This window comes from Oncorhynchus kisutch, linkage group LG24 (genome assembly GCF_002021735.2).
Source record: "Oncorhynchus kisutch isolate 150728-3 linkage group LG24, Okis_V2, whole genome shotgun sequence".
Classification (NCBI taxonomy): domain Eukaryota; kingdom Metazoa; phylum Chordata; class Actinopteri; order Salmoniformes; family Salmonidae; genus Oncorhynchus; species Oncorhynchus kisutch.
The window spans coordinates 12,213,635-12,228,169 of NC_034197.2; the positions used below are offsets into that span (position 1 = coordinate 12,213,635).

At 41.9% G+C, this 14,535-nt stretch overlaps 1 protein-coding gene across 1 annotated transcript in view; it reads left to right on the forward strand.

The window, feature by feature from the left end:
* Positions 1–44: 44 nt before the first annotated feature.
* The window catches only part of LOC109869684 (von Willebrand factor A domain-containing protein 5B1), a 49,733-nt gene continuing 35,242 nt past the window's right edge, over positions 45–14,535 (forward strand). Inside the window, exons 1-7 of the mRNA XM_020459954.2 lie at positions 45–495; positions 4,421–4,607; positions 4,857–5,018; positions 5,320–5,542; positions 5,879–6,033; positions 7,508–7,639; positions 8,818–8,942. Coding sequence (XP_020315543.2) covers positions 4,424–4,607; positions 4,857–5,018; positions 5,320–5,542; positions 5,879–6,033; positions 7,508–7,639; positions 8,818–8,942 — 981 coding nt within the window. The 5' untranslated portion in view covers positions 45–495; positions 4,421–4,423. The remainder of the gene's footprint in view (positions 496–4,420; positions 4,608–4,856; positions 5,019–5,319; positions 5,543–5,878; positions 6,034–7,507; positions 7,640–8,817; positions 8,943–14,535) is intronic.

A 14,535-nucleotide genomic window follows, 5' to 3' on the forward strand; every position in this document is an offset into this window, starting at 1 on the left:
TAAATGGGGTCTCGCATCATCGATTGCAGGGAAGGAGAGTGATGGTGCTGATGCTATAAATGCAAAGAGGAGAGGTAGTAGGGGAAAGGGATGCTAATCTGTTGCAAATGACTGTCTGTCTCTCTTTCTCTCTCTCTCTCGCTCTCTCTCTCCGTTAGCGAAAGCCTCTAACTCCAGCCACAAGGAGGGAGGACAGCGACTGAGCTGAGAGATACTTTTTATAACCACATGTTGCTGTGCTGACTGAATTGCTGCCACGGTTGCTGCCTGTCAACTGTCCTTCTTTGATTTGTTTAGTCCCTCTGTGAAAAGCCAGAACCATTTAATTAATAGTTTCTCTGCCCACCTGTGACAGCTGGCATTTCCTCTACGCCACATACTGTAGAGGCAAGAAAAAAAGGAGGGAAGAGAAATAGAAGGGAAAGGACATTTTTCATGAAAAGTGGGCATCCAAAAGACAGACATAATTTCACTCCCAGTTGACACAAATGAAAGGTAAGAAGACGTGTTGATATCAGATGATGTCAGTGATTGCATGACATGATTCTGCTTCCATTCTCTACATTCTAAATATGATTTGTTTATTTGAAAAGTTGCTAAATATTGTGCATGTATATTGTATGACGGCATTGATATTTTTTCAATTATATGAGTCTGCAATGAAATCGAGCAATAGCAATCAACAGGTGTTTTTTTTCAGACCTGTTTCTTTGGAAAGCTGTTGTTATTGTTGATGTTATTATGACTGTACTGTATTAAATGATGGCTTCTGGTATATTTATAGTGGATGAAATTAGGTTATGTTCGGATGAACCTTTCTGGAGATTTCAGGATGATTCATACAACAAGGAGGGGGGTCTCATGGGGTCTATCACTTGGACACAATCAATATCATGACCCGTCAGACTGAAAAAGGAAACTTCCATTAAAAGAGAAACGCTAATAGATTGCCTTATGACCACTGGACATAAATAATTGAAGCAAGATTCTGGCATTATTGAAAGGGGATAGTTTTGTGCATAAGATAAATCGACTTAATTGTGAACATTTTATGTGAACATTCCCCCTCAATTTGAGTTCCTGTTCTCATATATATATATATATATATATATATATATACACTTTTTTTTATAGCCATGCTAAGCAATCATGGTGGGGGGAAAAGAAGAAAAAAAACATACATACTGTATATATATATATATATATGTGTGTGTGTGTTTTTTTTTCTTCTTTTCCCCCCACCATGATTGCTTAGCATGGCTATAAAAAAAAGTGGATTCAGTTTATTAATCATGTTTGCATTATAACTGTACATCAATATGAGGCCATCTGATTTCACAATGCATTTCTGTGTTGTCATAGCTAAAACAGTTTACAGTCCGGTTATGCTGTTCAATTTGTTTTTAGCATAAAGTAAGAATAATGGCATCAATGTACTGTGAGAGATTTTGAGACTTACAGGAACAAGACACTGCATCTCTACAACATCAATATTAATAATACAATTAAATATAATACTATATCAATATTCCCAGCTTGTGCCCCTTAGGACACATGGTGGCACGGTTGACACTGATTGCAGAACAGAGCAGACGTGAGCAATGTTGATGCATCTGTCTGACCTTTTCCTTTTCAATAAATGACAATGCTGTGCCGGCCAGCCAAAACCTCCTTTTGATTAAGTAGTACGAGGAGGGGGAACGCATTTTGTCAATGAATTATGGATCCTGTAAAGTGTGGCTGCATTATGACAACAGACAGTGGTCTGGTCTGTTAAATGTTGTCATCTTATCGAGTCCAGGGAGCCAGGGAGAGCAACAATCTTGAGCTCCATCATGTAGATAATTAAGATCTTGAGGTTTCACAGAAAATACTCTTTGTCTGAAGAAGCAGGTAGAGTTGTTCACTATGTGGAGGTATTGTAGTCTGTGTAGTCTTATAGCCACTAATACTGGTATATTAGGCAGGCAGCCTCTCAGTTTCTATGGAAATTGCTTTCCTCACAACACCTCGCATAAAGCCAGTGTTAGACGCTCAGGCAATGGCTCTCTGGACACGACAGACCCAGAACACCACATACAGTACCAGTCAAAAATGTGGAAAAACCTACTAATTCAAGGGGTTTTCTTTATTTTTACTATTTTCTACATTGTAGAATAATAGTGCATACATCAAAACTATGAAATAACACATATGGAACCATGTAATAACCAAAAAAGTGTTAACCAAATCAAAATATATATATTTTATTTTAGATTATTTTTTATTTTTGCCTTGATGATAGCTTTGCACACTCTTGGCATTCTCTCAACCAGCTTCACCTGGAATGCTTTTTCAACAGTCTTGAAGGAGTTCCCACATATGCTAAGCATTTGTTGGCTGCTTTTCCTTCACTCTGCGGTCCAACTCATCCCAAACCATCTCAATTTGGTTGAGGTCGGGTGATTGTGGAGGCCAGGTCATCTGTAGAAGCACTCCCATCACTCTCCTTCTTGGTCAAATAGCACTTACACATCCTGGAAATGTGTGTTGGGTCATTGTCCTGTTGAAAAACAAATGATAGTCCTATTAAGCACCAGCCAGAAGGGATGGCATATTGCTGCAGAATGCTGTGGGAGCCATGCTGGTTAAGTGTGCCTTGAATTCTAAATAAATCATAGACAGTGTCACCAGCAAATCACCCCCACACCATCACACCTCCTCCTCCATGCTTCACGGTGGGAACTACACATGCAGAGGTTATCTGTTCACCTACTCTGCGTCTCACAAAGACACGGCGGTTGGAACCAAAAATCTCAAATGTGGACTCATCAGACCAAAGGACAGATTTCCACCGATCTAATGTAATTTGCTTGTGTTTCTTGGCCCAAGCAAGCATCTTCTTCTTATTGTTGTCCTTCAGTAGTGGATTCTTTGCAGCAATTCGACCATGAAGGCCTGCTTCACACAGTCTCCTCTGAACAGTTGATGTTGAGATGTGTCTCTGTGAAGCATTTATTTGGGCTGCAGTTTCTGAGGCTGGTAACTCTAATGAACTTATCCTCTGCAGCAGAGGTAACTCTGGATCTTCCTTTCCTGTGGTGGTCCTCATGAGAGCCAGTTTCATCATAGCGCTTGATAGTTTTTGTGAATGCACTTGAAGGAACTTTCAAAGTTCTTGAAATTGACTGACCTTCATGTCTTAAAGTAATGATGCTCTGTTGTTTCTCTTTGCTTATTTGAGCTGTTCTTGCCATAATATAGACTTGGTCTTTTACCAAATAGGGCCATCTTCTGTATTCCACCCCTACCTTGTCACAACACAACTGATTGGCTAAAATGCATTAAGAAGGAAAGAAATGCCACAAATGAACTTTTAATTGAAATGTAATTCCTGGTTACTACCTCATGAAGCTGGTTGAGAGAATGCCTACGTGTGGCTACTTTGAAAAATCTCAAATATATATTTATATAACACTTTTTTGGTTACTACATGATTCCATATGCATTATTTCCTAGTTTATGTCTTCACTATTATTCTACAATGTAGAAAACAAATCAAATTAAAATAAAAACAAAGAAAATCCCTTGAATGAGTAGGTGTGTCCAAACTTTTGACTAGTAATAAAGGTTGAGCTGCCATGTCACATGACATTTGCATGAAAATATTGGCCATAAGCATTGTCCACTTCTCATAGCCACGTCGCATCTCACACACTCATTCATGCAATATTCTACCAGACCAGTGCAACTTTGATGTTGATCCTCTGTTTGTTGGATGACTCATGCTTTTTCTATAGTGGGAACTTGAAATGTGTCCTGAATATAACCTTGGACAAATGTGTTATATTGCTTTACATGTAGATCAGAGACCCCCACTCATGTCATACTACAGTAAAAAACATGATCTCTCTCTATCTCTAATGTTTTTGTTTTCATTTTCAATCACTTTTGTAGTCTAAGCATGCATGTACTGAACTGATAGTTTTAATTTCCCTGTGGTTTTACTGTCTGGGCCTGCCTGCAGGGATGTAATGTTTTGGGCTCCTGAGTGGCGCAGCGGTCTAAGGCACTGCATCTCAGTGCTAGAGGCATCACTACAGACACCCTGGTTCGAATCCAGGCTGTATTACACATGGCTGTGATTGGAAGTCCCATAGGGCGGTGCACAATTGGCCCAGCGTCGTCCGGGTTTGGACGGTGTACGCCGTCATTGTAAATAAGAATTAGTTCTTAACTGACTTGCCTAGTTAAAGAAAGTTTTGATTTATGTCAAAGGCATTAATAAGGCCCGCTCTGTTTTCTTTGATGTTATTGCTGGATAACAATACAAGGGAGAGGATATCAGAATTTATAATGAAAACTGTGTGTTTGTATAGTTTTTTTTCTTTTTTTCTGAGTTATTAAAAATGTGTCTGAAAAATGTGTTATTTACCCCCAGTCTATGATTGGTAATGAAAAGAAACTCAAACATAAAAGAAGCATCACCATGCCAGGCCTGATCAACAAGGAGAGACAGAATGCTCTGCCTCTCAGTGTCTCCGAGATCACTTCCTGTGTCAGAGGTTACACTCTAGCCCTGACAGCATCCATGACCTACAACAACTTCGAGGACCATCCTATTGAAGGTAAGGACCTCATTTGTACATTATACAAAAAAGTAAGATCATTACTACAAGTGATCATGAACACTCCCTGGGGGCCTTATACAAGTGTGCTTAAAATGATTATTCTGAATTTACTTCCCTTGTCTCCTAGGTAGCCTCTAGAGCTTCCACAATGTTTCTCAATGTAAACATTTACATAGGCACTGTCTAGGGGCTGTATTGAGATAATTGCGTTAGTTTGACTTAATTACCTGTCTTCATTTGATGCAGGTATCTTCATTTACCCACTGGAAGAATGCTCTACCGTTGTGGGATTCGAGGCTATGATCTCCAGCCAAATAATAACAGTGCAAATCAAAGACAAGTCCAAGATGGATGACTGTTACTTTGATTGCTGCACTACAGCTAATGGAGCCCTTCAGAGTGGCAGTGGTAAGAATGTGTCTCACGCCATGTCACCTCTAAAGGTTAGAGGAATCGTCACACACTGTCATGAAGTGGTCAGTGGTTCTATAGCCTGGCCACAGATCTCTTTGTGCCATCTTGCCAACTCCTATGGTCATTTGTGTGACAATGACAATTGGAGATGGCAAGACAGTCCAAACAGGGACCAGTCTAGTGGTTTTGGTTCCAACTACGTATCTAGAATATAATCCAGTGAATAATGATAATATTGCTCAGAAAAATACAAAACATTACCATTTATGTGAGTTGTTCTGCTATGGTATTCCAGGACAGATAGTGCTGGACGAGGACTTGGAGAGGACGGTGTTGGTGGTGAATCTGGGGGTCATCCCACCTCTGGAGACGGTCAACGTGCTGGTCAGCACCTCCTCTGAGCTGCCCACCTTGCCGGACGGGGGAATCCGTGTCACGTCACCCTCCGTGTGCACCCCGAGGGTCCAGAGGACCATCAACGAGGAGCAGGGACTCTCCCCTAACTTCCAGAACAGAACGTAAGAATGCTGTGACAATGTGTCATCATCATAACCACAACTGAATGTCAACGCTGTCTTGTCCAAATAAAAAATGTATAGTGTCATTTTGATCTTTAAAGAAAACTTGATCTTTATTTATTTTTTTCACCCCTTTTTCTGCCCAATTTTGTGGTATCCAATTGGTAGTTACAGTCTTGTAACTTTTGAAGTATCCCTTTGACTGTGAACTTTGAAGTTAAGTTATTCACAACCTTCCGGTATTAGATATAAATTATTTTAAATGTTCTAGACAGAGAAAGAGCTGACTCGTGGACAAGAAATGATATGATTTTGTATTGTGGTATTTTTGCACAGGAGGGACAGGCATAATTGTGCCCTGGGTCCACATGAACAGACACCCATAAATCCCCAGCTGTGCATGGCCCTGCTACTGGAGGAAGAGGCCATCAACTCCATCGACTATGAGTTTAGCTTCCAGCTGGAGATCAGAGCCCCCTATCTCCTTGCAGGTCAGAGACACAACACACAACCATCTACACATTGCAGTTCATTTGTATAATAATAAATGCAATTTATGTTCCTGACCAACAGTGACTTGCATACCGATATAGACATCCTTCCACTATGAGTAAAAAGCTACCTCCACACACAAACAGGATTTATTTGAGTATTTTTGTGATACACTACATGACCAAAAGTATGTGGACACCTGCTTCATGAACATCTCATTCCCAAATCACGGGCATTAATATGGAGTTGGTCCCCCCATTGCTGCTATAACAGCCTCCACTCTTCTTGGAAAGCATTCCACTTGATGTTGGAACATTGCTGCGGGGACTTCCATTCAGCCATAAGAGCATTAGTGTGGACAGGCACTGATGTTGGGCGATTAGACCTGGCTTGCAGTCGGCATTCCAATTCATCCCAAAGGGGTTTGATGGGGTTTCGGTCAGGGCTCTGTGCAGGCCAGTCAAGATATTCCACACCGATCTTGACAAACCATTTCTGTATGGACCTCGCTTTGTGCATGGGGCCATTGTCATGCTGAAACAGGAAAGAGCCTTCCCCAAACTGTTGCCACAAAATTGGAAGCACAGAATAATCTAGAATGTCATTGTATGCTGTATCGTTAAGGTTTCCCTTCACTGGAACTAAGGGGCCTAGCCCGAACTATGAAAAATAGCCCCAGAGCATTATTCCTCCTCCACCAAACTTTACAGTTTGCATTCTGGCAGGTAGCATTCTCCTGGCATCCGCCAATCCCAGATTCGTCTATCGGAGTACCAGATGGGGAAGTGTGATTCACCACTCCAGAGAATGCGTTTCCACAGCGCCAGAGTCCAATGGTGGCAGCTTTACACCACTCCAGCTGACGCTTGGCATTGCGCATGGTGATCTTAGGCTTGTGTGCGGCTGCTTGGCCATGGAAACCCATTTCATGAAGCTCCCGATGAACAGTTCTTGTGCTGAAGTTGCTTCCAGAGGCAGTTTGGAACTCGGTAGTGAGTGTTGCAAACAAGGACAGACGATTTCTACACGCTTCAGCACCCAGCAGTCCCGTTATGTGAGCTTGTTTGGCCTATTACTTTGTGGCTGAGCCGTTGTCGCTCTTACAGGTTTCCACTTCACAATAACAGCACTTACAGTTGACTGGGGGAGCTCTAGCAGGGCAGAAATATGACGAGCTGACTTGTTGGAAATGTGGCATTCTATGACGGTGCCACGTTGAAAGTAACGGAGCTCTTCAGTAAGGCCATTCTACTGCCAATGTTTGTTTATGGAGATTGCATGACTGTGAGCTCGATTTTATACACCTGTCAGCAACGGGTGTGGCTGAAATAGCCAAATCCACTAATTGGAAGGGTGTCCACATACTTTTGTATATAGCTTATGTCTTTGTCAAGTGAAATCACAGTGGATGCCACTGTTTATACTACACTGTAGATTTTACACTCTAGATGCTTTAGAGGTGTTTTTGTGCAGGTGTGGAGAGCCCCTCTCATGCGATCCGGGCCGACGCAGACCCCCTGGCCCGCTCAGCCACCAGCGTTGTCATCACCCTGGCTGACAAATACACCTACGACTGCCCTGTGGAGATCCTCATCTACCCCAGCGGTGGGTACTGCACTTTAGGAGACACACCATCCACCACCCACCACTCAGCCTGGCAGACACAACAATTACTCACTCCTCTTCAAAATACAGTATCACATACCCAGAATAGACCAGTGTTTACCTATCCTCGGTGTTAAATCATTGACTATCTGCAGCAGATATTTATTGTTATTTATACGAGGACAGTTAATCAGATCACATGGGGGGAATCATCAGCCTCTCTCTCTCTCTCTGCATATCTGTTCACCCTCAGCCCCTCCCCTCCATCGACCCTCCACCTTGTGCAAATGTATGAGCTATCCTCAGGCTTACCCAGCCACCCACTCTCTCTCTCTCTCAGCATATCTGTTCACCCTCAGCCCCTCCACTCCATCCACCTTGTGCAAATGTATGAGCAGTCCTCGGGCTTACCCAGCCACCCACTCTCTCTCTCTCTCGCTCACTCTCACTCTCTGTCTCCCTCCCTTTCTCTCTCGCTCTCTCTATCTCTCCCCCTCTTGCTCTCTTTCCCTTTCTATCTATCCTCTTCTGGTTGTCTTGACCTCTGCATGGACCAGTTGTCTCCCAGAGGCAATAATAAATCCCCAGATTTCTTATTCAACAGGCGCTAAGAGATGGCTTTGTCTACAAACAGACCTGGGGCCAGTTGCTCGCTGTGTAATTCAATTCAGCCCGATGTGGTGCTGGGGTTTCAATCTCATCAAGGAAATTGCTGAGCTCAACCAAATGGATGGCGCAGCGGTCTAACTGACTTGCCTAGTTAAATAAAGGTGAAACAAAAATAGAGCGATGAATGGAGTGCTTGCCGGTTTTTCGTCAGTATTGGTATAGCTAAATTAACTTGAATGATTATGAAAAATGTTTGTCGCTTTTCAAAGAAAACGCTATTGATTTGGTAAATGGTCAATAAAAACAGCTCGCCGTAAAGTTCACTGCAGAGAGATGTTTTGAGAGATGCCTGTGGAGAGCAGAATTTGAGCAGGAAATAACAGTAATGGGACTATCATTTTGACTCCGACATTATTACAACTTGGAAATCTAAATCCAAGACGGACTTCTGTGACAGAAAAAATACGTATTATATCTAGCCACTATCTAGCTCATACTGAAACATGCTTGTTGTCTAGGTGATACCGTATCACATTAGTCTAATGGCCACAATCTCCTCTTTTGTCTAGATCCTCATCTGCCACATGTGCTGATTGAGGATGGAGACATGACACTGGAGGAGTACGATGATCACCTCGCGGGGAAGAGTGACTTCATCAAGGCCACCAAGAAGGACTCCAGCAATGAAAAGAAAGTGAGTGCTGCATCAGATCTGATATGCATCTTACACAGCAGCCTTAATGAGAGACAGAAACAGATGTCAGAAAATGACTTTTAGATTAAACAGGCTTTGTAAAATGGCAAGATGCTGCTTATAATTAAAGAAGAAAAGTGTGTAGCATAATAAATATTCAAATATACTCATCAGACAATAAGATCTTCTGCAAATATTTGTATTTGTATTTATTTGGACCCCAGCAGCTACTCTTCCTGGGGTCCAAACACATTAAGGCACTTGCATTACACATAAAACAAATAATAAAACAGTACATCATATAACATTATTACACCACTACATATCTACAATACAAAATGTCCCCGCTGTTCCATAAGGTGTATTTTTATCATTTAAAACAAATCTGATTCTACTGCTTGCATCAGTTACCTGACGTGGAATAGAGTTCCTTGTAGTCGAGGCTTTATGTAGTACTGTGCACCTCCCATAGTCTGTTCCGGACTTGGGGATTGTGAAGAGACCTCTGGTGTCATGTCTTGTGGGGTGTGCATGGGTGTCCAGCAGTGCTAGTAGTTTAAACAGACAGCCCAGTGCATTCAGTTGTCAACACTTCTTACAAAAACAAGTAGAGATGAAGTCAATCCCTCCTCCACTTTAAGCCATGAGACATTGACATACATAATTATTGTTAATGTTAGCTCTCCTTCTACATTTAAGTGCTGCCCTGTTCTGAGCCAATTGTAATTTTCTTATGTCCCTCTTTGTGGCACCTGACCACATGACTGAACAGTAGTCCAAGTGCGATAAAACTAGGGCCTGTAGGCCTGCCTTGTTGATAGTGTTGTTAAGAAGAGAGAGCAGCGCAGACTTCTCACCATATTAGCTACTGTTGTATCAACATCCAGGGTTATTCCAAGCAGTTTAGTCACCTCAACTTGTTAATTTCCACATGATTAATTACAAGATTTAGTTGAGGTTTAAGGTTTAGTGAATGATTTGTCCCAAATACAATGTTTTTCGTTTTTGAAATATTTAGGGCTAATGTATTCCTTGCCACCAGTTCTGAAACTAACTGCAGCTCATTGCTGCAGTCATTTCAGTTGCTGTAGTAGCTGAAGTGTATAGTGTTGAGTCATCTGCATACATAGACACACTGACTTTATTCAAAGCCAGTGGCATGTCATTAGTAAAGATTGAAAGAATAAGGGGCCTAGACAGCTGCCCTGGGGAATTCCTGATTCAACCTGGATTATGTTGGATTGGCTTCCATTAAAGAACACCCTCTGTGTTCTGTTAGACAGGTAACTCTTTATCCACAATATAGCATGGTGTAACACATGTGTTTTTCCAACACCTTCAGTGCTTGATTGTCTCCACCAATTCTGTCCCCAAATAATTAGATTTTCTGATTTTAAGCATTCAATTAAATATATATATATATATATATCTTTGTTGACTGTTGCTGGGTGTTATCATCCACCATCAGCACCGGCCTGTACCCTAGCTGCCCTAAGCTCTTTCCTGGCCCCTTACACTAAGTCTGAATTTGTCCTGCTAGGTGACCTAAACTGGGATATGCATAAACCACCTGACCAGGTCCTAAAGCAATGGGACTCCCTAAATCTTTCTCAGATTATTACCAATCCTACAAGGTATGACTCCAAACGCCCAGAAAAGGCTCCTCTCCTTGATGTTATCCTCACAAATAATCCTGATAGGTCATTACAAAAAACACACGACTGATACCTAAGTGATCACTGTTTTACAGCCTGTGTTCGTAATGGCTGCTCAGCAAAACGACCTGTCCTTATTTGTCATAGACGCCTGCTAAAAACCTTTAATGAGCAAGCCTTCCTTCATGACCTGGCCTCTGTACATTTCTATAGAATCAGCTTTATCCCTTCTGTCGAAAACACTTGGAACTTATTTTATATTTTCTGTGGTATCGTTAACACGCCCCCATAAAGAAAATGTGTTATTAAAAACAGGTTCAGCCCCTGGATCGACCGTGATCTGGCAGAGGTCCTCCTCCGCCTCAAGAATTCCATTTGGTGAAAGGCTTGGCACACGCATAATCAGGCTGACTGGCTCTCATTCAGGAAAATGAGAAATAAGTGCACTCAGGCTATCCGGAAGGCCAAAGTTAGTTATTGAAGGAGCAGTTCTCTCTCTGTGGGTCTAAGAACATCTGGAAATGGTTAAAGACCTGGAGAATAAACCCTCCTCCTCACAGCTGCCCATGTCCCTTAATGTTGATGATGTGGTTTTTACTGACAAGGATGGCTGTGCTCTTTAATCACCATTAAGTTAGGAATCCTATTTGACTCAGCCATGCCTCCTTGCCTGTCCAACATTTCCTCATCTCCCTCCCTGCAGGTAGTCACTGAGTCTGAGGTGCTAAAAGAGCTCCTTAAACTTGACCCCCAAAAAACATCTGGGTCAGATGGTTTAGACCCTCTCTTCTTTAAGGTAGCAGCCTCTATCATCGCCAAGCCTATCTCTGACCTTTTTCACCTGTGTGACAATAATACTAGTATGAACTCGGACCCAGGCACAGAGAAACACAGCAGGCAGAGGTAAGGGTAAATCCAGAACATTTACTAAGCCTATCTTCACAGAAAAAAACAAAGCAATAGCACACTAATCAAAACATGAGACCTAAGCAAAGATCCCTGCCCACAGAGGAACCTAAATAGCCAGGCAACATGTGAACTGAGAATCAATCAACCACAGGTGAATCAAACACAGGGCAATCAACCACAGGTGAAACCAATAATAACAATCAGGGGAACCTAGACACTAGATACAAAGTAAGGTGCCCTCCAGCGGTAACCTAAGGGAGCACACTCGAACATGAAACAGAACTTTGACAACCTGTTTCTCCTCTCTGGGGAGGTTCCCATTGCTTGGAAGGCAGCCACATGAGTCCTTTATTTAAAGTGGGAGATAAAGCTGATCCTAACTGTTATAGGCCAATTTCTATTTTGCCCTGTTTATCAAAAGTGTTGGAAAAACATTTCAATAATCAACTGACTGGCTTTCTTGATGTCTATAGTATTCTCTCTGGTTTGCAATCTTTTTTCCGCTCAGGTTATGGATGTGTCACTGCAACCTTAATGGTGCCAAATGATTTAATCTTTGCCCTTGATTCTAAGCAATGTTGTGCTGCTATTTTAATTGACTTGGCCAAAGCTTTTGATACAGTAGACAATTCCGTTCTTTTGGGCCTGCTAAGGAGTTTGCTAACTACCTCTCTCAAAGAGTGCAGTGCATGAAGTCAGAACATCTGCTGTCTCAGCCACTGCCTGTCAACAAAGGAGTACCCCAAGGCTCGATCCTAGGCCCCACTCTTTTCTCAATTTACATCTACAAGATAGCTCAGGAAGCACTCTCATCCATTTATATGCAGATGATACAGTCATACTCAACTGGCACCTCCCCAGAGTTTTGGAGGTACTCTACAACAAAGTTCTCTACAACAAACGCTCTACAACAAAGTTTTCTTCGTGTTCAACAAGCTTTCGCTGCCCTTAACCTGCCCCTCTCCCCATCGGTGTGATTACTACCTCTGAGGGTTTAGAGCTTGAGGTAGTCACCTCATACAAGTACTCGGGAGTATGGCTAGACAGTACACTGTCTTTCTCTCAGCACATATCAAATCTGCAGGCTACGGTTCAATCTCTATCGTAATTGCTCCTCTTTCACCCCAGCTGCCAAACTAATCCTGATTCAGATGACCATCCTACCCATGCTAGATTACAGAGATTTAATTTGTAGATCGGCAGGTAAGGGTGCTCTCGAGCTGCTAGATATTCTCTACCATTCGGCCATCAGATTTGCCACCTTATAGGACATCACTGCACTCTATACTCTGTAAACTGGTCATCTCTGTATACTCGTTGCAAGACCCACTGGTTGAGGCTTATTTATAAAAACCCTCTTAGGCCTCGCTCCCCTCTATCTGAGATACCTATTGCAGCCCTCATCCTCCACATGGCAGAACACCCGTTCTGCCAGTCACATTCTGTTAAAGGTCCCCAAAGCACACACGTCCCTGGGTCGCTCTTCTTTTCAGCTCTCTGCAGCTAGCGACTGGAACGAGCTGCAAAAAACACTCAATCTCTTGATTCAAAGACTAAATCATGGACACTTACTGAAAGTTGTGGCTGCTTCGCCTGATGTGTTGTTGTTTCTACCTTTTTGCCCTTTGTGCTGTTGTCTGTGCCTAATAATGTTTGTACCATGTTTTGTGCTGCTACCATGTGTTACTGCTGCCATGTTGTGTTGCTATTATGCTGTGTTGTCATGTGTTGCTGCCATGCGATGTGGTTGTCTTAGGTCTGTCTTTATGTAGTGTTGTGGTATTTCTCTTGTCGTGATGTGTGTTTTGTCCTATATTTTTATTTTTAATCCCAGCCCCCGTCCCTGCAGGAGGCATTTTGCCTTTTGGTAGGCCATTGTAAATACTAATTTGTTCTTAACTAACTTGCCTAGTTAAATAAAGGTTAAATAATAAAATAAAAAATAATGTCAAAGCTGTACTGAAGTCTAACAAGACAGCTCCCACAATCTCTTTATCATCAATTTCTGTCAGCCAATCATCAGTAATTTGTGTAAGTGCTGGGGTTGTTGAATGTCCTTCCCTATAAGCATGTTGAACATCTGTTGTCAATTTGTTTACTGTAAAATCACATTGTATCTGGTCAAACACCATTTTTGCCAAAGGTTTTCTAAGGGCTGATCGGAATTGCTTTTGCTTCCCTCCAAGCCTGAGGGTACACACTTTCTAATAGGCTTAGATTGAAGATATCGCAAATAGGAGGGGCAATATCGTCGCTATTATCCTCAGTAATTTTCAGTCCAAGTTGTCAGACCTCGGTGGCTTGTCATTGTTGATAGACAACAATAATATTTTCACCTCATCCACACTCACTTTACGGAATTCAAAATTCCAATGCTTGTCTTTTATAATTTGGTCAGATATACTTGGATGTGTAGTGTCGGCATTTGTTGCTGGCATGTCATGCTTAAATGTGCTAATCTTGCCAATGAAAAAATCATTAAAGTAGGAGGCAGTATCCGTGGTTTTTGATGAATGAGCCATCTGATTCAATTAATTATGGAGCTGAGTTTGCCTTCTTGCCCAAAATTTCATTTAAGGTGCTCCAAAGCTTTTTACTATCAATCTTTATGTAATTTATCTTTGTTTCCTAGTATTGCTTCTAGTTCTTTTTATTCTGTTTGGTCACATGATTTCTCAATTTCAGTACGTTTGCCAATCGGTTGTGCAGCCAGACCTATTTGCCATTCCTTTTGCCTCATCCCTCTCAACCATGCAATTAAAAAATCTTCATCAATCCAAGGGGATTTAACAGTTTTACAGTCATTTTCTTAATGGGTGCATGCTTATTAGTAACTGGAATAAGCAATTTCATAAATGTGTCAAGTGCAGCGTCTGGTTGCTCCTCATTACACACCACACCACAGACCAGCAAATATGATTTACATCATCAACATAGGAATCACTACAACACTTATTGTATGACCTCTTATACACTATATTAGGCCCAGCCTTTGGAACTTTGGTTTTCCTAGATATGGCTACTATATT